General features: G+C 45.5%; 1 protein-coding gene across 2 annotated transcripts in view; it reads left to right on the forward strand.

The window, feature by feature from the left end:
* Positions 1-3,824: 3,824 nt before the first annotated feature.
* Positions 3,825-23,140, forward strand: part of Ubr2 (ubiquitin protein ligase E3 component n-recognin 2) — an 81,183-nt gene continuing 61,867 nt past the window's right edge. The window contains exons 1-3 of one of the 2 annotated variants that reach the window (XM_021185715.3): positions 3,825-4,251; positions 13,779-14,038; positions 21,484-21,562. In XM_021185715.3, the coding sequence (XP_021041374.1) occupies positions 4,174-4,251; positions 13,779-14,038; positions 21,484-21,562 (417 nt within the window). In that variant the 5' untranslated portion in view covers positions 3,825-4,173. The remainder of the gene's footprint in view (positions 4,252-13,778; positions 14,039-21,483; positions 21,563-23,140) is intronic. The other variant, XM_021185716.3, reaches the window with a different exon arrangement.

A 23,140-nucleotide genomic window follows, 5' to 3' on the forward strand; every position in this document is an offset into this window, starting at 1 on the left:
AGTTTCACACTTTTAATGTTAATTGGGCTAGGGGGGGTATTAACTCTTGCCTGGCCTCAGGAATAAAGTAGTGTCAAGGACCTTGGAAATCTTAGGTCTTGTTAATTCTTATCTATGTCTGGAGAATTCCCATTATCAGTATAGTATATTAATTTGCTGTTGGCATGGAATGTAGTCTGTAATAAGAATTTCTATCTCAGTGAGAATTCCAGTCTCTTTCTGCAGATAACTGAGCTAATGGCTAGTGCTTTATTGTTTTATTGCCTGCGTAATTAGTTACTGAATAGGTTAAGCTCCTTGCTGCTATCTGGGACCTTAGCACACTGGGAAAGGCTTTAGCTATGTTAGAATTCAATCTTAAAAGGCATTACATTAAGGTAATACTAAATAGAGCACACGTGAATCCATACACTAGGCTAATGCGTGGATGGAAGATTGATTTTATGGTTTATAAAGATTATGGGAGAAAAGTGACAGACCCCAGGAAGAGAGTTTCCTTGAAACTCATTGCTTCATCGGTCAGCTTCCTAGCTTTCGCTATGTCAAACTGACTCAACCAAAGTACGTGGCAATAAGCCTCTGTGTCATTATTTATATTGCTGGTGGGCCTGAGATAGTCCCGCTATAGAAGAAGATGATGGTTCTGCAGAATTGAAAACAGAAGTCAAACATAGACGCTGAAATAGAGAAAATAGAATCAAAGATAACATTTAACAAGCAACGGCTTTGAAGAATTCCTTGGCCATACATGTAGTCCAGACAACAAATATCATCAAACACTAAAGCAATATCATATGAGTCAGCTGCTCTGCCCACAGTACAATACAATGAGGTAGCCACAGAACTACACACATCTGGAGGCTTAAGCATATATCGAAGGACAGAGACTAAGGTTGGGAAATGCTCATCAATAGATGGCAGGAAAATCCGATCCACCAAATATGTGGAATGCTGTTAAGACATTCTATGGGAAATTGTGGGCAGGTCGTTGTGGTGTCCTCCTGGAGTCACAGCCCTGAGGAGGCATAGGGAGAGGATGGCTGCAAGGTCAAAGCCAGCCTGGTCTTCAGCATGAATGCTAAGGCTGCATAGAGGTCCTGCCTCAAACAAACTAACTTATATATGAAATTATATGTTAACATGCATTGCGTTCATAAACCTGTAGGTCTCTTTTGTTTCCAAGCCAAGAAATACCTAGAGCCATAGAAATTCAAACCAGAGGTTTTACTCAAAACCCACCAGATCAGAAGCTCTGATATCTCATTTCCAGGCTTTAGAGTTCCATATTGTATACATAGATAAGCTTCAGAGCCATTGTCCTAATATATTCATAGTGAAAAATGAAAGACTGATAACCCATCCAACCCATGCACTTTTAAAAAGAGCATCATAAATATCAAAGTATTAGAAACATCGACATGGTAGTCAGGGATAAATTGTGGAGGGTTGTGGAGAGTGCTTAGTCATTAAAGCACTTTTCGTGCAGACATGAGAGTCAGAGTTAAATCTCCAGAACCCACAAGTGGGTATAATCCTCCATAAAGAGACAAGGGATCCCTAGACAAGCTAGTAGCAGGCCTAGCTATCTCTGTAGCTGTGAGTTTGATTGACACGCTCAACCTCATGGAATAAGGATGACTCCCATCACTCATCTCCCGGTGCATGTATACACACATATACAAAAATGGGGAAAATAAGCTGAGTGTGGGGGTTACACATCTTTCATTCCAGTACTCTGGGCGGCAGAGGCAGGTGGATCTCTGTGAGTCTGAGGCCAGTCTGGTCTACAGAGTAAGTTCCATGATATACAGGTCTACATAGTGAGATCTTGTTTCAAGAAAATGGGAAAAAAAAAAAAAAGAATAAAAATGTTCCTGGGTATGGTGGTGAATGCTGTTCTGTCATTCAGGAGACCAAGTCAAGAAGATACCAAGTCCATGCCAGCTTGGGCTACATAAGGAGATCCTGTTTAAAACAGGCCTAGGAGTACATGGGAATTGAAAATGGAGCCATTGGGTCATTTTTAGAAAGGCATAAAGTTAAGAGTGTGGGGAGGTGTGAGTGGATCTCAGAAGAAAGGGTTTATTGCAGCTCACAGATTCAGAGAGTGAGTCTACATCATGGTGGGGGAGCCTGGAAGCAGATAGGCAAGCATAGAGCTGAAGCAGTAGCTGAAAGTTTACAACTGATCCACAAGTAGTAGGCAGAGGTAGGAGCTAACTGGAAAGGGCTAGGACTTTTGAAACCTGAAAGCCCTCCCCTACTGACACACCTCCTCCACACAGTTCCACCAGTGGGGAAGCAAGCGTTTAAATACATGAGCCCCTTGAAGGGCCATTCTCATCCAGACCGCCACACATGCTCTTCCAGGGTCCCACTCCTGACTTTAGCACATCTAATGCCTTTGTGTTCCCTAACCACAAAGGTACCACTATTTTTGGCTACCAAGCTTTTAAGACAATGGCCCCCAAGTAATAGGAGTTGGAAAAGACTGGGTAGTCTGGTATCAACCAGAGCTTGAGCTTGCCTCCCAGAAAGACGTGTCTTACAGTTTCTACAACTTGCAAGAGAGACTGGAGTCAAGATAATGATGGACCAGCGATGGACTAGGACCACACCTTGACCAGGGCTGCCCTTTCTTTAAAACTAAACCTCATGTCAGGACTCTGAAGGTAGTGAACGTGGGGGTGGGCAGAGGGGGGTCACTGGACCTTTTTGTCCCTCTTCCCAATGTGACTATATCGAATAAGTCTCCTTTCTCTGCCTCTTCATTATTGCTTATCTCTTTAATTGTCATATTGAGGATATATGCTTGAGCCTAGCTTGTTAGAACCGCTGGTTCCAAGGTCTAACCCTAACAACTCCAGTACAAAATACCAGCCTCTTCCTACAGGGCAACTAGGCTTTGTTTGTCTGGTCATCTGTGAGAGCCTAAACTTCTCCACGAAGATAATTTAAAAGATATTCAAATACATGTCACAAATTACAGTCAGTATATATAAGCCTCCAATCGGTCTGCTTTTAGATCTGCTTCTGTCAGTATAGTCTTAAAGCAATGCAGCTAAAAAAATAAATAAATGAAATAAAAAATCCAGTATTTCTTCTGCTGCTTTGTGGCCTGCCATTGAACCTTAAAGTCTTTTTTTTTTTTTTCCTTGACCTTTTGAGAAACTGCAAAAAAACAATGGCAGTGGCAGCTCTAGCCCTGGCTCTCCCTCCGCGCAGCCGCAGGAGCAGGCAGGCTGGACGCGGAAGTAAGCGCGTGCTTCCAGGGTTGTCTGACTCTGAGAGTTGGTCTTTAAGTTGATTCGTTGGATGCCTTTTCTGATGCAGCAAGACTTAAGGAAAGAAAAGGATATCTATCAATCAATGGTCATAAATTAAATTTCTTGCAATTGTACCTTAAAACTTTTCAAAATCTCCGTACTAAATACACCTCGGTGACTACTGCCAGGATGACAAGGCATTAGAACCTCGGGATAGAACGCGCGATTCATTCATTCTTTTGATAATTGAGGGCTTATCAGATACCAGACTTTTGACAGACTGCTGAGTGTCTATCGCGCCAGGAATGATTATTCTTGGTGCTGGGGAGATAAAAAAAAAATGACAAGAATAAATAGGACTAAGAGACTAAGACGAGATCTCAAACGTTATTTCGTTCTTCTGGTGTCAAGCCCCTCTCACGGATTCTAAATTGTCTTTTTTCCAGGCTTCCGCCAGGGGATGGACTACAACTCCCATGATACTCGTGCGCCACTCCTTATTAGAGGCTTCGCTTCTCTCCCTGGCCGCTCGGGACGACTACAGTACCCAGAATGCCCTGCTCCCCCGCTTGGGTGTTTTTGCCCCTCTCTTGGCGTTGAACGCGGTAGTGGCTATCCGGAGTGCCAGGCCTGGGGTTCTCGGTGTCCTTCCCCGGGTCACGGGCGAGGAGGCGACTTGACTTCTGGGCGCCGAGCCCGGGCGCGCGCGCAAGCGGCTGCCGTCCTCGCTGCAGGTTCGCGTCCCGCTTTGCTCCTCGCGCAGCTCGGCTCGCGGCCGCTCGGACGGCCCGGGACTGACGGCCCCAGGACAGGGGTGACCGTCGCGGCTGCGGGAGCAGAGGCGAAGCTGAGACCCGGGGAGAGGCGACAGCGGCGAGAGCACCGGGGGAGAGGAGGAGGAGAGAAGATGGCGTCGGAGATGGAGCCCGAGGTGCAGGCCATCGACCGCAGTTTGCTGGAATGTTCTGCCGAGGAGATCGCAGGGGTGAGTGCGGGAGCCCGGGAGGGCTACGTCCGGCTCTCGTAGGCCGCGCCCTGGGGGAGGAACAGAGTCCTGGGAATCCCGAAGCCCGCCACTGACTTCGGCTAACAGTGGCGCTGGCCATGTCCTGTGGGGAAAAGGACCCAGGAGGCCATCGAGCCTGCTCCGCGCCTTCGGTGCTCAGATCCTCCTTATACCCGGCGAGTCTTACTACAGCGCTTTCATTATCCCTAATTAGCTTCACCCTCCATTAAGTCCACAGCACTTGGGCTTTTGCCGTATATGCTGGCTGTTGGAAGATGGGAGCGAGAGGCTTCCTAACGTTGTCGTATAAGCGCCCTACTTTCCCTTCTGATGCCATTTCCTCTCCCAGCTCCAACTTTGTTGCTGGGGGGTGGGGGTGGGGGTGGGGGTGGGAGTTTACCCAGGCTGCAGGCAGCACAGTCCAACATTACCCCCTCGGTGCTTTTTTAAAAAGTTGTTTTGCACTTGTTTATTTCGTTAGTTGGTAACCTTGGTGCCTGTGTGTAACGTAGTGGTGCCTCGACACGTTTGCTAAGCATGGAGGCTGGCAGATTTGAAAAAATAATAATAATAATAATTTTTCTAGGAGTTGGGAAAAGTTGGACGGAGAACAAACGTTATATAACTTTGAAAAAGCAGCTTGGTGAACAGATGCAAGCTCATTAATGAGAGCGTTGATCACAGCCTATCAGGAACCCTTAGGCCCTAAACTTAAGCCATTCAGACACAGTAAAGACTTAAAATGTAGTATCAGCAGCTCCGATACAAGTAGCAAAGTTACAAAGACAACAACTTTCAACAAACTCAGCGTCATCTTTTGCCAGTGAGGGCAGGGGACACCTATCAGAACAGATTGTCCACAGTGACTGAAAATAGCTCAGACAATTGGGAGCCTAGTCTCAGAGGCCTCCAGTTGAAAAAGCTCCCAGGAAATGAGTGACTCTTTAACACATCATCACACAGGATGTTAAGGGTCAGTAATTGGGATGTGCAGTCGGTGATGAATATTTGGAGTGAATAGACCAGAGGAAGATAGTTTGGGTGAGGAAATGAGAGGGAAGTGGGGGTAATTTAAAAAAAACAAAACAAAACAAAACAAACCACTGTTGCCTGGTGAGTTTTAAGTTTTGTATTCTTGTAAGGCTAAGTAAGGTGTGCAGTCTGTTTTCCTGTACTCTGTGTGATATCACACAACCCAAGGATTTTTTTTTTACCTGATACCTCCCCCCATCTGCCTTTGATTTATCAAAGACATCTGGAAAAAGAAATGAAGGCCCTATTATAAGAAAACAGGAAAATAAGTAATTAGTGACGTGGCTTGGTATCTTATTCTAACTGTCAGATCTGCTCGTGTTGGAGGCAGAGGGGATTTTTTTTTCCCTACCACTGAGTTTGTTGCATCTGTTTCTGGTGGTGACACCAGCTGTGTTACCCCCATTCTGACAGTGGCGATGTGTCCTGAGGATCTCGAGGAAGCCATTTATAAAGCCAGTGCCAGAGGCAGTTACTCCCAGCTCGCTCTTACGTGGTGACAATTTCAAGCAGATGGAATGGGGAAAAATAAGGGAAATGCAACAAAACCTTTATTTTTTTATTTTTTTTTATTTATAATTATGTGTACATGTGTGTGTCTGTGTTGCAGTATGTACATATGAGTGCAAGGTCCCCTGGAGCTGGAGTGACAGATGCTAGAGTGAATTCTGCTTCAAGAGTGGTCTCTCCAGACTTACTCGGAGACTTACTCCGAGTTTGAGGAGATCTCCATCCGAGCTCACTTTACTTTTAAGCACCGTTCCTATATAGATTTATGAGATTAAACTTAAGGAAGGCCAAAAGAAATCCTTCAGATACATCAGGTGCACGTTAGGATGGATGCTATGATGTCTGGAGGGTCTACTGGGTGCATTTAGTTAGGATGCCAGACACGTCACATTGTTCTTTCAGCCCTAGGCTCCAGCATGGCCCTTGACCACAACTGAAAACTTTAGTCAAGTGTGGTGGTTCATACTTTTAATTCCAGTGCTGCTGAGGCAGAGGTCAGCAACCTGTCAGTTTGAGGCTAGCTTATTCTACATGGAGTTCCAGGCCAGTTGGGGCTATTTGGAAAAAAAAAAAAAAAAAAAAAAAAAATATATATATATATATATATATATATATATATATATATATATTAAAGTAAACTTTAGGAAAGATCTAATAGAGAACAGAATTATCTTTTATTAGATATTTTCTTTATTTACATTTCAAATGTTATCCCCTTTCCTAGTTTCCCCTCCGAAAACTCCCTATCCCTTCCCCCCTCTTGAGAACGGAATTATTGCTGAATTTGGACCTCTATAATTGGTAATTTTCTAAGACCAAGTAATTCCGTTTTAACTTAATAAGTACTGATGCCTTTTGTGTCGTTGGGCTTTCAGTGTCCCAGGCTAGCCTTGAACTCACAATCTTCCTGCCTGGGCCTCCTGCATACTGGACTTCCAGGCATGCGACAGCCACACCTGGCCTGTGAGTAAGTACCAAGTCTTCAGCACTTTATTGACACTATATTAGACAAAGGAAGGACTCTTTGAGCGCATCCTTTTTGACCAAGCTGACTCTACTGTTGTAATTTTTTTTTTTTTTTTTTTTTGGTTTTTCGAGACAGGGTTTCTCTGTATAGTCCTGGCTGTCCTGGAACTCACTTTGTAGACCAGGCTGGCCTCGAACTCAGAAATCCGCCTGCCTCTGCCTCCCGAGTGCTGGGATTAAAGGCGTGCGCCACCATGCCCGGCTTACTGTTGTAATTTTAGAGGGGACCAGTAAAGCCAGCTTCTGTCAGTCTTCTCCTTGGTAGAATGATTCAAGTACAATTGATTATTCCCGTATGTTCTTACTGGTGATTATCATGTAAGAACTACATGTATTGTTTTCTCCCAAGCATAAAAAGAAATCTAAGCTGTGTTTGGATGGTGAGCACTCTAGGGCCTGAGGCAGCGGGGTCACTTGGAAATTTCAGTCCAGCCTGTGCTGTATAGGGGACCCTTGTCACAGAGAGAGGGGGTTGAAAAGAAAAGAAATTTGGAGCTGGGTAGATGGCTCATTCAGGCACAGCAGTGTATGGCTGTGATCCCAGGAGAGCAGGAGACTGGAGGATTCCTGGGACTTGCTAGCAAGCTAGTCTGGCGGAATCAAGGAACCCTAGATTCTGTGAGCAACTTGTTTAAAATACGGCATCAAGCAATTGGGGAAGAACCTGATGCTCCCTCTTCCTCCTCAGGCGTGCGCGCACACGCACACACACACACACACACACACACACACAGAGCCAATGAGAGACTTCCAGATGTTCTGTCTATCTGTGGGTGTGTGAGGGATGAAGGACGTGGAGCTACCCGCATGTCAGGCTCTCTTGCCAAGGAGTCTATTCTTTCCTTCCATCTTTTCTGTGGACTCTGGGGATTAAACACAGGTTACCGGGCTTGCCAGGCCAGCTCCTTTAGCCAGTGGGCTCTTGCCTGCACTTCTTTCTTATAGACGGTTTGTGTAGCATTGTGTGTGTGTTGCTTCTTTCTAGCTTCCCTTTGTGAACGGTCTTAGTGAGGAACAGCGCACAGTGTGTGGTTCAGGGGTTGGGGAGCGGTCCTAGAGTTGGATGCTCATTTTCATCTCTCCTCAGATCTCTAAGCTGTGAACAACTGCTAATCTGCTGCTTTCCATCTCCATAGATTCACTTACTCTGACCATCATATCAGTGGGGCCACGCAGTGCGTTTTGTGATCGCCTCCCTTCTGTTCCCAGAGTTCATCAGTGTTGTAGGAGGCATCGACCTTTCACTCCTTTTTATCGCCAAGCAGTAGCCCCTTGTACAAACGGATATAGCACATCTTATCTGTTCACGAGTGGAGAGAGATTTGGGCTTGCTCTTTTGGATATCTGGAACGTGCTACTGTGAATATTTGTGTAGAGGTGTGTGTGCACACGCTTTGATTTCTCTTGGCCATGTCCCTGGGAGGGGAGCTGCTGGGTCATATGTTAATAATAACTCTTTTGAGGAACTGCCAGCCCATCTTCCAAAGTGGCTGCCGCATTTTATATTCAGTCAGCAGGGCAGGAGGGTTCGTGGTTTTCTGCATCCTGGCCAGCTCTTGTCTGCTGTCGATTGTTGCCATTATGGTCGGTGAGAAGTGCTGTCTTGTGATTGGCTTTACCTTTCTTACTTGTCATGAGCTTAGGGCCTATTTCCAAATATTTCTACCTATCAATGTAGCTTTCCTCCAGCTGTATACTCCATTTGGCCAGTAGGGTTTGCTGTTCTATAGCTAGCTAACTTGCACGTTGCATATAGCCTTGCTTGAAGGCTAGCCAGATGTGCTTGAAGGATGTGAGTTAATTGGCTGTAGAACACTTAGGAATAGTAATGAAGGAGGCCAGCCTCTGGGGACTCCTTTGTTTTTGTGTTTATATTTTTATAACTGCTCTCAATCCCAAGACTTTAACCTTTAATAAAAGGAAGGCTGGGAATGTCGTCCTAGCATATTTGCTCTGGTAGAATGAGATGGCGGTTTCTTTCCTTGATGGGGACTTCCAGGGTGGTAAATGTCTGTTACCCTAGTCCCTGTTTCCGAAATAAGGACAAATGAAAGCACAGCCAAGTTAGAAATCCCAGTGACATCTCACAGACCACTCAGATATAGGGGGCAGGGGAGAACTGATACAGAAAACTGATGGTTTATTATTTTGAGAAGTATATGAGCAATCACTATCAGAGACATCCTAAAATTTTCTTGCTTTATATAGTGATGCTAAGTTTAATCAGATTATGGTGTCTGTAATAGAGTTCAAATATGTTACATGGTTTTTAATTTTCCCACAGCTGTAGTAAACTTTTGTATTTGTTTAATTATTTGGGCAGTACTGGGTGCTGTACCCACAGCGTTATGTTCTGTAGTACTGAACTACGCCAGCCCCAGTTGTTTACTTTCTACAGATGGAGAACATATGTCAGCCTTTTTAGCTGGATTTTGAAATAATAGCATATAATAAAATGATATTTAAAATTAGATACTTGTCTTACTAATGGCATGTTTTGTGTAAGGATAATAGCCTAAACTTTTGTCTTTCCTCTAAGATTTATTTTTAATTTTTAGTTATGTATATGTATGTATATGTCTGTGTGTATATGTCCATGTGTGCTGGTGCCCTTAAGATGCCAAAAGAAGTCACCAGATCCCCTGGATCTAGAGTTACAGGTGGCTGTGAGCTGCCCCGTGAGACTGTCTCTGTGCCACAGTCCCTTCTCCAGTCCAAGCTTCTTTTGTGACCTTTCGGAGCAGACTTGATACACGTGCTGTGGAAGCCACAATTAGTAGTACAACACAATTTCTTCTAGGAACCATTTGTTCTTGATTACAGTGCTGTAGGAGGAAAGCTTCAGGAGAGCTCCAGCATCAAATAAGGAAAACTAAACTCTGTTCTTCACTCTTTTAAATAGGATCTTAAGTGGCACAGACTGACCTCCACTTCCTAAGGAGCTGAGGCTGACTTTGAACTGATAGTCCTGCCTCCACATCCAAAGTGCAGGGATTACAGGCTGTGCCCCCATCCCCTACCCATTTCACCATTACAGGCTGTGCCCCATCCCCTACCCATTTCACCATTACAGGCTGTGCCCCCATTACCCATTTCACCATTACAGGCTGTGCCCCCATCCCCTACCCATTTCACCATTACAGGCTGTGCCCCCATCCCCTACCCATTTCATCATTTTAAATTTAACCTTTTTTAGAAACTCATGTTCTCATTCTCTCTTGTGCTTTCTGTCTTATCATACTGGGGCTTGGATGCAGGGCCTTGCTCACTCCCAGCAAGGGCTCTAACCCTGAGCTATAGCCCCAGTTCTTTTCTTTTTTGAAAATCTATTTTTTCAAGACTTATTTCTGACAAGGCTTGGTACCACATGCCTTTAATCACAGCACTCAGGTAGTGGAGGCAGGAGGATCTCTGTGAGTTCCTAATCTACATAAGGAGTTCCAGGCTAGCCAAGGCTATAAAGTGAGACCCTGTTATCCCCCTCTAGTTTTTATTTTAAAAGGTGTGTCTGTCTGACTGGGTGTCTGTCTGTCCTACTGGGTGTCTGTCTGTGTGCATGGGTGTACTCCCATGAGGGCAGGTACCCGCAGCATGCAGAAGAGTGTTGGATCACTTAGAGCTGGAGTTATAGCTGGGTGCTAGGAGCCAAATCATGTCCCTGTGCCAGAACAGCACATGCATTTAACCTCTGACCTATCTCTCCAGCCACTGCATTTATTTTTTAAGTGAGTATGTTTGTTTGTATGGATGGATGCCATCATGCTTTGTTCTTCCACAGGAAAAATGCTTTTAAGTAAAACTTTTCCTAGTGTTGTCATTTAAATTGTATTCAGACTTTTTACTTTTTCATTCATAAAAAAAAAAAAAGTGCATAGGCTAATTTGATAATCCTTATTCTTATCTTTGCTTATCTGACAACGGGTAAGCAATTAGACGTTTCCCATCAGATACGACGATAAAGGTGCCATTTAGAACTCAGTGAGTCAGACGTGGTGGCGCATGCCTTTTATCCCAGCACTTGGGAGGCAGAGTGAGAGAATGTCTGAGAGTTCAAGGCCAGTCTGGTCTTACATAGTTGTTCCAGGACCGCCAGGGCTGTGCAGACAGACCCAATGTCAAGAAAACAAACAAACCCGTCAGTGAGTAAGACTGCGCTGTCCTTTAAGTGTGGAGCTTACAGTGAGAGTGAGAGTGTGTGTGTGAGTGTGTCCGTGTGTGTGTGTGTGCACGTGCTTCCTCACGTGTGTGTGTGTTCCTGCAAATACAACATCTTGATTTAGAGTTACTCTTTAAAAAGGGAGAATCCTAAGCTCTTGGGATTGCCTCCTAAGAAATACAACCATTTTAAAAATAATTTGTAGTCTCTTCCATCTTACATACCGTAAACATGAAAGCAGCGTTTGGAAAATTCACTTTTATATAAGCAGTAGAAACTCATTCTCTCAGTACCATTCCTTATGAATGTTAGATTTTTAGCAAAAGTTCTCTGGAACATGAGATTGACTAAAAAGCTAATATATGCCACTCATGAAATTTTTGTTTGTTTGTTTGTTTTGTTTTTCAAGATAGGGTTGCTCTGTGTACTAGACCTGGTTTTCCTGGAACTCCCTTTGTAGGGCGGGCTGACCTCGAACTCTCAGAGATCCACCTGGGTGCTGGGATTAAAGCCATGCACCCTAATCCCTGGCCTACCTCGTGAATATTTAAAATGTTATGGTGAGCAGGGTTGACGTTTCTGTAGATAATAGTTACGTGAAGGCCTTACATCCACTTCTCAATTTCTTCTTCTTGTGTGCGTATGGGCACTTTATCTACATGCCTGTGTACCCTGTGCATGTCTGGTGCCCTTGTTTAGAAGAGGGAGGGCATCATATCTCTTGGAACTGAAGTTACTGATGGCTTATGAGCTACCACATGGGTCCTGGGAACTGAGCCTGGATTCTCTGCAAGAGCAACAAGTGCTTTAACCTCTAAGCCAACTTCCAGCTCTGTACACAGACTTCCTCTGGTGCTAGCTTTCATCATAGTCCCTTGAATTCTTGGTCTTCCTGCTTCTACCCCTGGTGTTCTGGGGTTACAGGCACACGTCAACCATGCCTGACTTGACTAGGAATCTTTTTTCTTTTTGGCCTTTCTTTTTTTCAAGATTTATTTATTTTATATATATATGAGTACACTGTCACTGTCCTCAGACACACCAGAAGAGGGCATTGGATCCCATTACAGATGGCTGTGAGCCACCATGTGGTTGCTGCAAATTGAACTCAGGACCTCTGGAAGAGCAGTCAGTGCTCTTAACCACTGAGCCATCTCTCCAGCCCTCTTTTTTGGCTTTTTTTTTTTTTTTTTGAGACAGGGTTTCTCTGCTTTTTGGCTTTTTAAGACAGGGTTCCCTGTGTAGCCCTGGCTGTCCTGCAACTCACTCTGTAGATCAGGCTGGCCTCAAAATCAGATCCACCTGCCTCTGCTTCTCAAGTTCTTGGACTAAAGTTATGTGCCACCACTGCCCAGCAAATAGTCTTTTTAGCAAGATTGCAACCTAAGTAAATGCTGGGTCTGAGAGTTGTGTTAGCAGTTCAGGTAACTGTGTTTTAATAGAGTGGCTCATTTAATCTCACGTTTTGAGGTTCATAATCTTTTTCTTGCTTAGAGGCAACATGACAGACACAAAGACATTTACGAGAACAATGAACACATGGGCAGAGGGCAGGCATGCAGGGCAGGAGGCAGGGAAAGGAGTGGGTTTAGACTTAGAGGCTTACCTGACCCGCTGCAGGCCTAAGCCCACCCCCACCCCACCCACACACACACTTTCTTTCTGTGTATAAGTACAATGGGATTGTAGACCTATTTGCAGTCATTCACTGGTGCTCAGGGTTTTAAACCTGGCAATCGGGGAAGGGAGTTGGGAAATGGACCTAGAATACACCTTGCAGGAGGCCAAGCAAGTGCACTTGGAGAGGATGGGTAAGGGATTTTGTAGTAGATGAGAGGATGCCTGACTGATGGCGGAACAGAGCCTTAGATGCTAAGCGAAGCAGAAGAGGGATCTTCACAGACTTGGACGGCAGTGGGAAGATCGCAAGCTCAGTTTCGGGCATTTTGACTTGGTACCTGTGAGGTACCCAGTTATATAAGAGCTGGAAGCAAAAGTTGAGACACAGAAAAGGGAGGTGTTTGTTTTGTTTTGTTGTTTTCAATTTGTATCTAGTGGGGAGAGCCAAGAGGAAAGGATTTATAAGGAGAAGTTGGTCAGAGAAAGAAGTCATAGTCCATAGGCCAGGTTCTGGTGAGACCATATACATGTGTATGCGAGTGCCACACACACACATACACACACACACACCCCTATTCATCTACCCCTGACAACAAATCCCTGTCACAATTTGAGCAGAGCATTAGACTTCAAATGAACATAGCAGCTGGGGTTTGAATAAGGTGAGTGTGAGTGGGTGTGTGGGGTGGTGTGATGTAGGGAGCACATATGTTAAGGCAGAGGGACAACCAAGTGAAGTCTGTTTTCTCCTTCTACCTTTATGAGGGTCCTGGGATTGAAATAAGTCATCCGGCAAGCACCCGTTCAACCATCTTGCTGGCCCAGATTAAATTTTTTTTTTTGTTTTGTTTTTTTGGTTTTTTGAGACAGGGTTTCTCTGTATAGCCCTGGCTGTCCTGGCACTCACTTTGTAGACCAGGCTGGCCTCGAACTCAGAAATCCGCCTGCCTCTGCCTCCCGAGTGCTGAGATTAAAGGCATGCGCCACCACGCCCAGCCTCAGATTAAATTTTAATGTACAACAGCATAAGCAAACTATGATTTTTAGTAATAGTAGTAGTAGTAAGTTTTTTTTTTTTTTTAACCCAAAATGACGTTTTGTATACTTACTGAAGCCAACAGTTAGTTGACTTAATTTAAAACCTTGTTTTCTTTTTCTGAAGAGATGGCTGCAAGCAACTGACCTCAGCAGAGAAGTGTACCAGCATTTGGCCCACTGTGTGCCCAAAATCTACTGCCGGGGCCCTAACCCCTTCCCTCAGAAGGAAGACACGCTGGCACAGCACATCCTGCTGGGACCCATGGAGTGGTACATCTGCGCCGAAGACCCTGCGCTGGGCTTTCCAAAGCTCGAGCAGGCAAACAAGCCTTCTCACCTCTGTGGCCGAGTGTTTAAAGTGGGGGAACCTACATACTCCTGCAGGTAAAAGACTACAGTTCTCCTGTACAACCGCAAACTTTTATTTCTAGATTATAAAACCTATGCATTTCAAAGTCCACAGTTTAATAAACTAATTGGGAAACAAATATTCACGAAATGATTCCCCAGTTCAACAAACAGCCTGTCATCAGCACGGGAGAAACCCAACCGTCTCCGTGCTAGCTGCAGTTCCTTCGTGACCCTTCCCGATGCATGGCGTTCACAGTGATCCTTTCTGAGGTGGCCATTGTTCTAGAACTGGCTGTGGAGCCTCGTCACCTAGCGCCTTTGTTGCTTTCCTATCCCTTGATTACCTTTGGGTGGTTCTGTCCTTTCTGGCACGGTGAGGTGACCACAGCTTTCTGTATTTGCTGCGACCTATATGGAGAACCAGCTATGTATCCAAAGAGTTTCTTCTTAATTGGGAGTGGTAGAAAGTAGGATATGTTGACTGCATGGGCTTACTGATACAAGATGGCCTTAAAAGATTGGTGAAATTGAATCTGAGAGAGCAGGCGGAGAGTAACATGCCCTGACCTGTCTGACTTTCCATTGTGATTATCACCGTTAACACTTTTGTCTGTCCAGAAATTCTCTATGCATGGTAGGTATCATGTGTGCATGTACACGTACAGACTATCTTAACCATAAGTATGCACACATACACACAAAATGGGCTGGTGAGGGAGCTTAGTGGGTAGAGCCTCAGGACCAGATTTGATGATTTGATGCCAGAGACCACTGGTAGAAGGAGAGACCTCCACACATACTCCATGGCACCCAAAAGCCTATACACATGTGTCCATGCACACAAAATGGACAACTGTAATGAAAATAAACATAGAAGCCGGATGTGGTGGTACACGCCTCTGATATCCGCATTCCGAGTCAGAGACCGGCATAGCTCTGACATTGAAGCCAGCCTGGTCTACATAGTAGGTTCCAGGATAGCCAGGGCTACACAGATCTTGTCTCAAAAGAAAGAAAAGATATATGTATGCAGATGTAAAGTTTCTGTTTGACAGAAACTTAGCATCTTTCCATTCAGTTCTTATATATGGCTAGATACTACTCCACTGTGCAGACATACTGTTGATAGAGGCCCTGTTTAACTTTTAAAAAGCATTTTCTTGTAAAATTCAAATTAAGCTAATTAAGGTGTCTGGGTTCCCATGTTAGTTTCCCCTTACTAGCGTGGTCAGAATATCAATTCTAATTGTACCAACCAGTGAAGCACTATTAGATTGAATTCTTTAGTGTTATAAAGATCTCTTTGTGTGGACTGCTGATGCGTAGAGAGCAGGTCTGGTTCAACCTTGTGATTTGTGAATATGGAAGCTGTGTTTCAATGGGTCTCTCAGTGTCCATTATACCCAAAAGATACAAGGCCAGTCACACATTTGTATGCTGTACAAGTCTAAAGTCTTGAGTATGATCCCCTGGCTTTATTTGATTTATTTTCCCATAATCTTGACACTTTTGAAGACTACAAACTAGTTCTTTTGAGAATGTCCTTCCAGTTGGGTTCATCGAGTACATGATCTTTGCACCTTTGGCCAGATTGCCACAGAGAGGGGGAATCTGACCCTGCCATGGCCTGTGGTCCCATTGATCACCTGGATATGCTGCTGTCTCTACTGTGAGGTCACTTCCCCCATGTGGTCAAGAGTCCTGTGGGAAAGCACTTTGGTTCTGTAGCTGTCTTTTTCTCTATACAGTTTGAGCTTCCTTGTTTTTTAATATTTGTGCAGCTCTAGAACTTGAACATGAGATGTACTGACGTGTGGCTGTCGGTGTGGTGCCGATTGTTTTTATTTGCGCCCTTGTCCTCGCCTCCCGCAGTAGGACCCTTCCACACCATCAGCTCTTTTTATACAGTTCGTGTTGACATAAGTGCTTCCTCAGTTTCTGGCACAAGATGCCACCCTGGCATCTCAGATTTCTCCCCGCCTGCCTCGAAATCAACCATTTTCCCAAGAAACTGGTTTTTTTTAGTAGAGATAGTATTTGGAAATAGCACAATGGCCAGGTGGCAGGTGTGCCTATTGCTTTGGGGTGTCCAGTACTTCTGTACCCTCTCCTAGGGCTTCATTTTATCTCTGTCCAAGCACTGAAAGTAGATATCCGGGGTCAGGCTCCAGTGATTTCCTACTTCTAACCAACCCATCTGGGTTCTTTTGAGGTTGTATAGTTCCCTGCTCTGACAGGAGGAACATGAGTCCATCATTTTGCGGTGTGCGGCCATTGCGTGGCTCTTGCCACCCAGCTGTGTGTGATCACCCTTCTTACCTTGTGCAGGGACACAGCCTCGCCTTCCTTGTATCTCTGCTGAACATCTGTCCTGACCAGAACTCTAAAGCCCCCTGGTTCTCTGCCTGCTGGAGCAAGGGTCTTTGTGTGGTGCTCTCTATTGCAGGGCAGTGTAGGAAGCCTGCAAGCCCCGCCCGAGCCTTAATGAGGGGCTGATGTCACATCGTCTGCTGTCCTTAGGACACCTTACAACAGAGCGTTTGCTAGGATGGCTGGCATGACGGTGTCTGGGAGCCCTAAACTCCCAAACTTCATGGCTCAGTCCATGAAGCTTCATACCTCATCACTACCAGTCTGGTGCTGAAGACCTGGATAATTCCCAGAGAGTCCATCTGAGTGGAGGATGGCGGCTGCAGCAGGGATAGAGATACTCATTCAGCATGGAGTGTGGGACGGGGCATTGGTCGCACTGCACTCAGCCAGGGAGCAGAGAGATGGATGCTGCTCTGCCTGCTTCTCCCTTTGTTCAGTCAGGACCCCAGCCCGCAGGCTCGTGATGGGTGATCAGGATGGGTCTTCCCACTTCCTTTAAACCTCTCTGGAAGCATCCTCATAGATATATCCAAAGATGCATGTCTACTGTGATTTCTAAATCCAGTCTCATTGATGATGAGAATGGCCAGGAAGTTTCCACCCCACACTCATCCTTGAGCACACAGGAAGCTATTTTATCTCCGATGTGCTTGTGTTGTCTGTAGCCCTGGGCTGTCCTTGGCTGACCTTGGGGTCCCTTCCCTTAGTTACTGCCCCTTGGGCTGCCTAGTGTTCAACCTCTCTGTACTACATCTCATCGCACTTGGTCTCAGTGGCCACCATGGTAGGAGAGCTACATTACTCTATACACCAACACAAGCCAGTCAGGTGGAATCACATTTAGTCCTCTGAAGTAATGCCCTTCAGGAACCCAAGGGGCAGTGAGTTACTTCCCTACAATCATTAAGCTTAAAACTGGGCTGGAGAGATGGCTCCGCAGTTAAGACCAGTGACTGCTCTTCCAGGGGTCCTGAGTTGAATTCCCAGCAACCACATGGTGGCTCACAACCATCTGTAATGGGATCTGATGCCCTCTTCTGCTGTGTCTAAAGAGAGCGACAGTGTACTCACATACAATAAAATAAATAAATCTTTAAAATAATAAATAAGTAAAGTTTAAAACTACATCCAATGTAGAGGAAAACTCTGATTCAGTTTCCGTTTCTCCTGTTATATTCTCATAATACAGATGCCAAAATATGTGGAGATCATCCATCCCCATCACACACACACATACACACCCTCCAGCCCCCCCACCCCCCGTGAGTGTAGGCAGTCAGTTTTAAAGATAGGTTGAAGCTTCAGTTCTACAGGACTGCCCCCTCCCGCTCTATCTCAAATGATTATAACAATTCTGAACCCCTAGTGTTCAGGAGGATCGCTTAAGAGTCCTGGGACTCTCTCCTTGGGTTTGATTAATTTGCCGCATGGAATTGTATTTCTTGAGCTACTATAAATCATGTTGCAAAGAATACAGATAGAATGATGTGCAGGGCAGGATATGGAAGGCAGGGTGTGTCTGTGCCTCCCTTGGGAGCTCAGCATCCTGTAAGCTCTCTGTGCTGCAGCCTTTTTGGGTTTCACGGAATGGCCGCGAAGCTCAAACAACAGAAAGGGTGAGACCCAGTGCTAACACTAGGCTGAGGGGTAAACCCAGCAAAGTCTGTCTATGGCCTCTTCTCAGCCTCTGCAGCATTTCCTCGAGGTGCTGTGGGGCAGGAACTCTTCTGGAATCTCCATTAGGGTCCACTTAGCTACTCTCAAGTTTCTTTATGGCTATCTTCAGGACAGAAAGGCTGGGATGAGTGTCCTTCCAGTTCTGGTGACCTGGCTTAGAAGGGAAAACAGGTTTGGCAGGAGAAGGTCAGAAGGAGTTTGTTTTCTGAGGCCTGAGGCACCTCCGTGTTATTCCAGCCACTAGGAAGGCACAGGCGGGGAACATGTGTGTCATATCACACCAGGCCTCTGACTACAAAGCCCTTGTTCATTCTTGCCTGCCTTTTATTCTCACATGCCAGTGTGTTAGTTGTTGTTTCACTCATATTTAATAAAATGTGGGAAAATGGGCTAGTGTCTTGTTTTTTCAGCTAAATTCAGATGTGTAGACGTGTACTTTTTTGTTAAAAATATATCATGGAGGCTGGAGAGCAGCTCAGCAGTTACGAGCACTGTCTGCTGAGGACTCAAGTTCCCTTCCCAGCATCCATGTTGGTCTGCTTGAAACCACTTGTAACCCCAGTTCCAGGGAGGCTAACTCACCTCTGTCCTATGCAGGCTATACCCACATTTAGATACACAGAAATACATATAATTGGATACTAAAAATAAGTATTGGAAAACATGTGATATGCTGGTGATGGCTCAGCAGGAGTGGGTCTTTGTCATCAAGCCTTAACCCAAGTCAGATCCTCGAGACCACGTGATGGAAAGAGAGGACTGACAGCTGCAGGTCATCTCTGACCTCTGAATGTGCACTGTGGTACATAGGCTTGCTCACTCACACACACACACACACACACTCACGCTCACACACCTATAAATAAAAAAGTATTTTTGAGTATTCTTCTTTTGATTTAATGGATTATTTCTTGTGACCACTGAAACTCAGAAGTGTGGCCTGCTATTTGGAACTGTCATCCCTAGTAAAGGCTGGGGAGTTTCTGAGATGGAGAAAGCAAAGACCTCGATACGGTTGCCTAGGTTGTCACCCCCAGAGAAAGAACTGTGGGGTAAGAATCCCAAAGTACGAGATCTTGATGAATTTTACTGCAGAGAGAAGCGGGGCATGCCAGCCTCCTGAGAGCTGTGCTGCTGGAGTTTGGGACCCCTGTCTTATGGACACACTAGGTGGAGGAGAGGAAGGCGTTAAGGTGGCCCATTCTAAGACAGGTTCACTCTGTCTGTCCCTACATGGGGTTTCCAGGTGTGTCAGATGCATGATGGGAACAGCTAGTTTGCAAGGCTGGCCATCAGCACAGCTGGCCACGCTGTGTCCAGCCCCTGTGGGCGGTGCTGTGGGCTAATGTTGCAGCCGCCACAGGATGGCCTGCTGTAACATAGCTCTGAGGTTGCATCAGCAGCCAGGCTCCATGCAGTTTGACCCTTAGTGGAAAAGCAAGTTGTCTTGTGGTACTGCCCTCTTTTACCACAAAGTACGTGCAAAGGTTACTACATAGCACGCTTGGGCTGTGGAAAGAGATGTTGGTAACTCAGCAAGATGGACTTGTCCTGAGCTCACATCCCCTGTTATCCCAAACTGGGCTGCCCTGTGAGTCCTGTTTCCCAGCTGCAGATGTGAAACGTGTCTAGTGCCTCAGGCAGAGCAACAAACATTGTCAGCTCCCAGGGCTACTGCTGAGAGTGCTGGGACAGTACAAAGGTGACATTTTGCTGCTCACTCTGTTCCTTTTTTATTTTATGTATATGACTACACACTTTAGCTGTGCAGATAGTTGTGAGCCTTCATCTTGTTGTTGGGAATTGAATTTAGGACCTCTGCTCTCTCCAGTCGGCCCCATTTGCTCCAGCCCAAAGATTTATTTATTATAAATATGTACACCGTAGCTGTCTTCAGACACAGAAGAGGGCATCGGATCTCATTACGGGTGGTTGTGAGCCACCATGTGGTTGCTGGGATTTGAACTCAGGACCTTTGGAAGAGCAGTCAGTGCTCTTACCCGCTGAGCCATCTCTCCAGCCCCACTGTTTCTTTAGTAGTGCTGCTAGTTGTATGTTTCCAGTTCTTGTTCAGTAGCATTTACTTGTCAACCAGCTACTCCTGAAAGTGTTCTTCAGATTAGGTATAGAAAACCCTGCCATTCTGGGTTTGCAGCCTCAAATATTCCCTCTGCCTTAGAACATGAGGCATCTATGTCTCATAGGAACATTTGCTGCCCCATTCTTTGGGAAATTTTTATTTATTTATTTAACTATAGACAAGCAAACCAGCAAACTGTCATAGCTGTCTTGATTATTATGGATACTAAACATAATTGCCTTTATGCACTAGAGGTGAGACTGAGAGAAACCCATCCAAACGGGGAAATCCAGAAGAGATAGTTATGAATCTAAGAACACCAAGGAGCCAAATAATGAAAACCTTTCATCCCAACACTTGGGAGGCAGAAGTGGTCAGATCTCTGTGAGTTCAAAGCCAGCCTGGTCTACGTAGTGAGTGCCAGGGCTGTACAGAGAGACCTTGTCTCAGAATAAAGGAAACAGCAACATCAGCACTCTGTGGCCTTCACTTTAGATGCAACTCCCAACAAACACTTGCTAACTCTGACTTAGGGGGTTGCTTAGCTTCCGGGGTCAGTGTTCCTGAACCTGTGGAGCAATGGACCATTCCAGTCACATGTGCGCTCACTGGCTCCTTGCACGCCCCAGTGTGAAGCGAAACCTTTGTGCTGATTGCATTGAGCGAAGATCCAACAGATTTTTGGGGAGTGGCATCTGCTATTTTGGCACTGGTAGAATCCTTGTTGTTGTTGTTATAGGTATTTAATAACTCTTCTTAGTTCTTACGATGACCTGGCCAGCCCCCTCCCCCCCCCCCCCCGGAATCAAGTCAAAGTCATATTGATTTAATTAGCTTTAGCACAATTACTGGATAGTTTATTCCTAAACTGGTTCTCTATGCTAGGTTGGCTGTTTCTCAGCTTCGCTGCCTAAGATACTTGCTGTTTGCTCCATCAGTCTATCCTGGGCATTTCTCTTGGCCACATGCTCCTGGTATCCCGTCTAATGGAGACCTCCTACTCTCCTGTCTTCTCTCTCCTCCTTCTCCCTGTCTTCCTGGTCCCTACCTGCAACCCTCAGCCTGGTAACCAAAGCCCCATCTACCTCTATTCTCCCCATTAACTGGCTGTAGGCACTTTTATTTAACCAGTCAGAGAAGATTGGCAAGCAAGCTTTACACATCACTTGGTGTCCATGAGAATGTGCTTGTCTGGACTGCAACCAGATCCTGGGGGCCAGTGTTTAGCACTCACATACATAGCAGCACCAGGCCAACCCCCAGCAGATTCTGAGGTTGCAGGAGAATGTATTAATTTTTGACTCTCTGATTTATTCATGCTCTCTCTTTTCTTTTCTTAACTCCACAGAGACTGTGCAGTTGACCCCACCTGTGTTTTATGCATGCAGTGCTTCTTGGGAAGTGTCCATAGAGACCATCGATATAGGGTCAGTAACATTGAAATGGCAACCGCACGCGGTATTGACTTCTATACTAATTCTGTCTCATTTTAAGCTTTAATGGATGTGAGGGCAAGCTGGCTGCAATGTCTGTCACCCCGTTGATCCCAGCTTGGTTTAGCTGATCTGTGGCCAGGTGGCTTTCCCCTTCTCCCTCACGGTTCTGTTTGGGTTCCCTCCTCAAGCTACACGCTCGGTTAAGAACAGAGACCTCCCCAAATGTACGACCGGTCTTGAGGGTATGCCAGGAGCGGACCCCCTCGCTAGAACCTCCAAACCAGACCTCATTTTAAAGCCTAAATATATAACAGTAAAGGGGAGAAGATAGTTTCCCCTTGTGGGATTTTAGTTTTGTTTTTAGGAAATGTAGCTGGGTAGTAGATGTGCATGAACTGGGCAAAGCCCTGGGTTCTCCCGAAGGGGAGCAGAGGTCAGCATAGAAAGATGGGACGATAGCCAAACGTGGTGGCTCACGCCTTTAATCCCAGCACTTGGGAGGCAGAGGCAGGCAAATTTCTGAGTTAGAGGCCAGGCTGGTCTACAAAGTGAGTTCCAGGACAGCCAGGGCTACACAGAGAAACCCTGTCTCGGAAAAAAAAAAAAATGCCTATGCTGCTTAGAACTCGAAGAGTTAAGAAAGATAACCCAGAAATCAGGCTTCCACATCAGCGTCAACCAGTTTGATCTGATATTTTAAATGATAAATCGAAGCCTGTGGTGATGGATCATTCAGGGCCACCTCCAGCACCTGAGACTCTGGATAGTTTTATTATGGGCAGATGATCCTGCCCTGCCCTTCTTCCTCTACTAGGAATGGGAGCTGGGGCAGCAGGACTCAGACAGTAAGGGACAGTTGTTAAAAAGAACCCCTGCTCTCAGGGGAAGAAAAAATGGTGGAAGGAGCCCTAGTCCTGTTCTTAATTAGGGAGCTACTGGGTCAGGGCCTTTCCACCAGTTTATTTTTGTTCACTCTAGCCTGGTGTCAATGATAATAGGAAAAGAAAAGGGGCCATATATAAAATCAGTTGTCTTATTCTCATAGACCAGGGACCAGGGAGAGGCACCCCAGGTCCCTTCAGCATCTTGGGCTGGTGTTTCGTACAGAGCATGTGTGAACAGCCAGAGCAGGGCTGCCTACCCGTTTGTGTCTTGGCCCACATCTGCATCTCCTGAGAATAAGTGGAGTGTGCAGTCTGGCGTTGATGGTGCTCTAATACAGAGCACACAAATGCTTACTTTGGGCAGAATAGAATAGAATTTATTCTAAAATTTGGTACACTTGATTTTGCCCGTCCCTGACGCTTTTTTGATTTTGTTGGTGATGGTGGTTTGGGTGGCACTTTTTTTAACAGCAGAATTTCTGGTGTGCCACCGACTAGCCTGTAGGGTCTGTCTTGCCAGCCTTAGTAACTAGTTACTTAGCTTAAGAAACTGTGACTAATTAATGAAGTCTCCAGGTGCTAACAAAGTTTCAACAGTGAGTGCTTTTTATCAACTCTTTTAAAGAACAGATTTTTAGGAGCTGTTAAAGAGGGGGAAAAACCTGTTCCCTTAACCTGCTGTGGT

This window comes from Mus caroli, unplaced genomic scaffold (assembly GCF_978045245.1).
Source record: "Mus caroli unplaced genomic scaffold, Mus_caroli_1 scaffold_18, whole genome shotgun sequence".
NCBI lineage: Eukaryota > Metazoa > Chordata > Mammalia > Rodentia > Muridae > Mus > Mus caroli.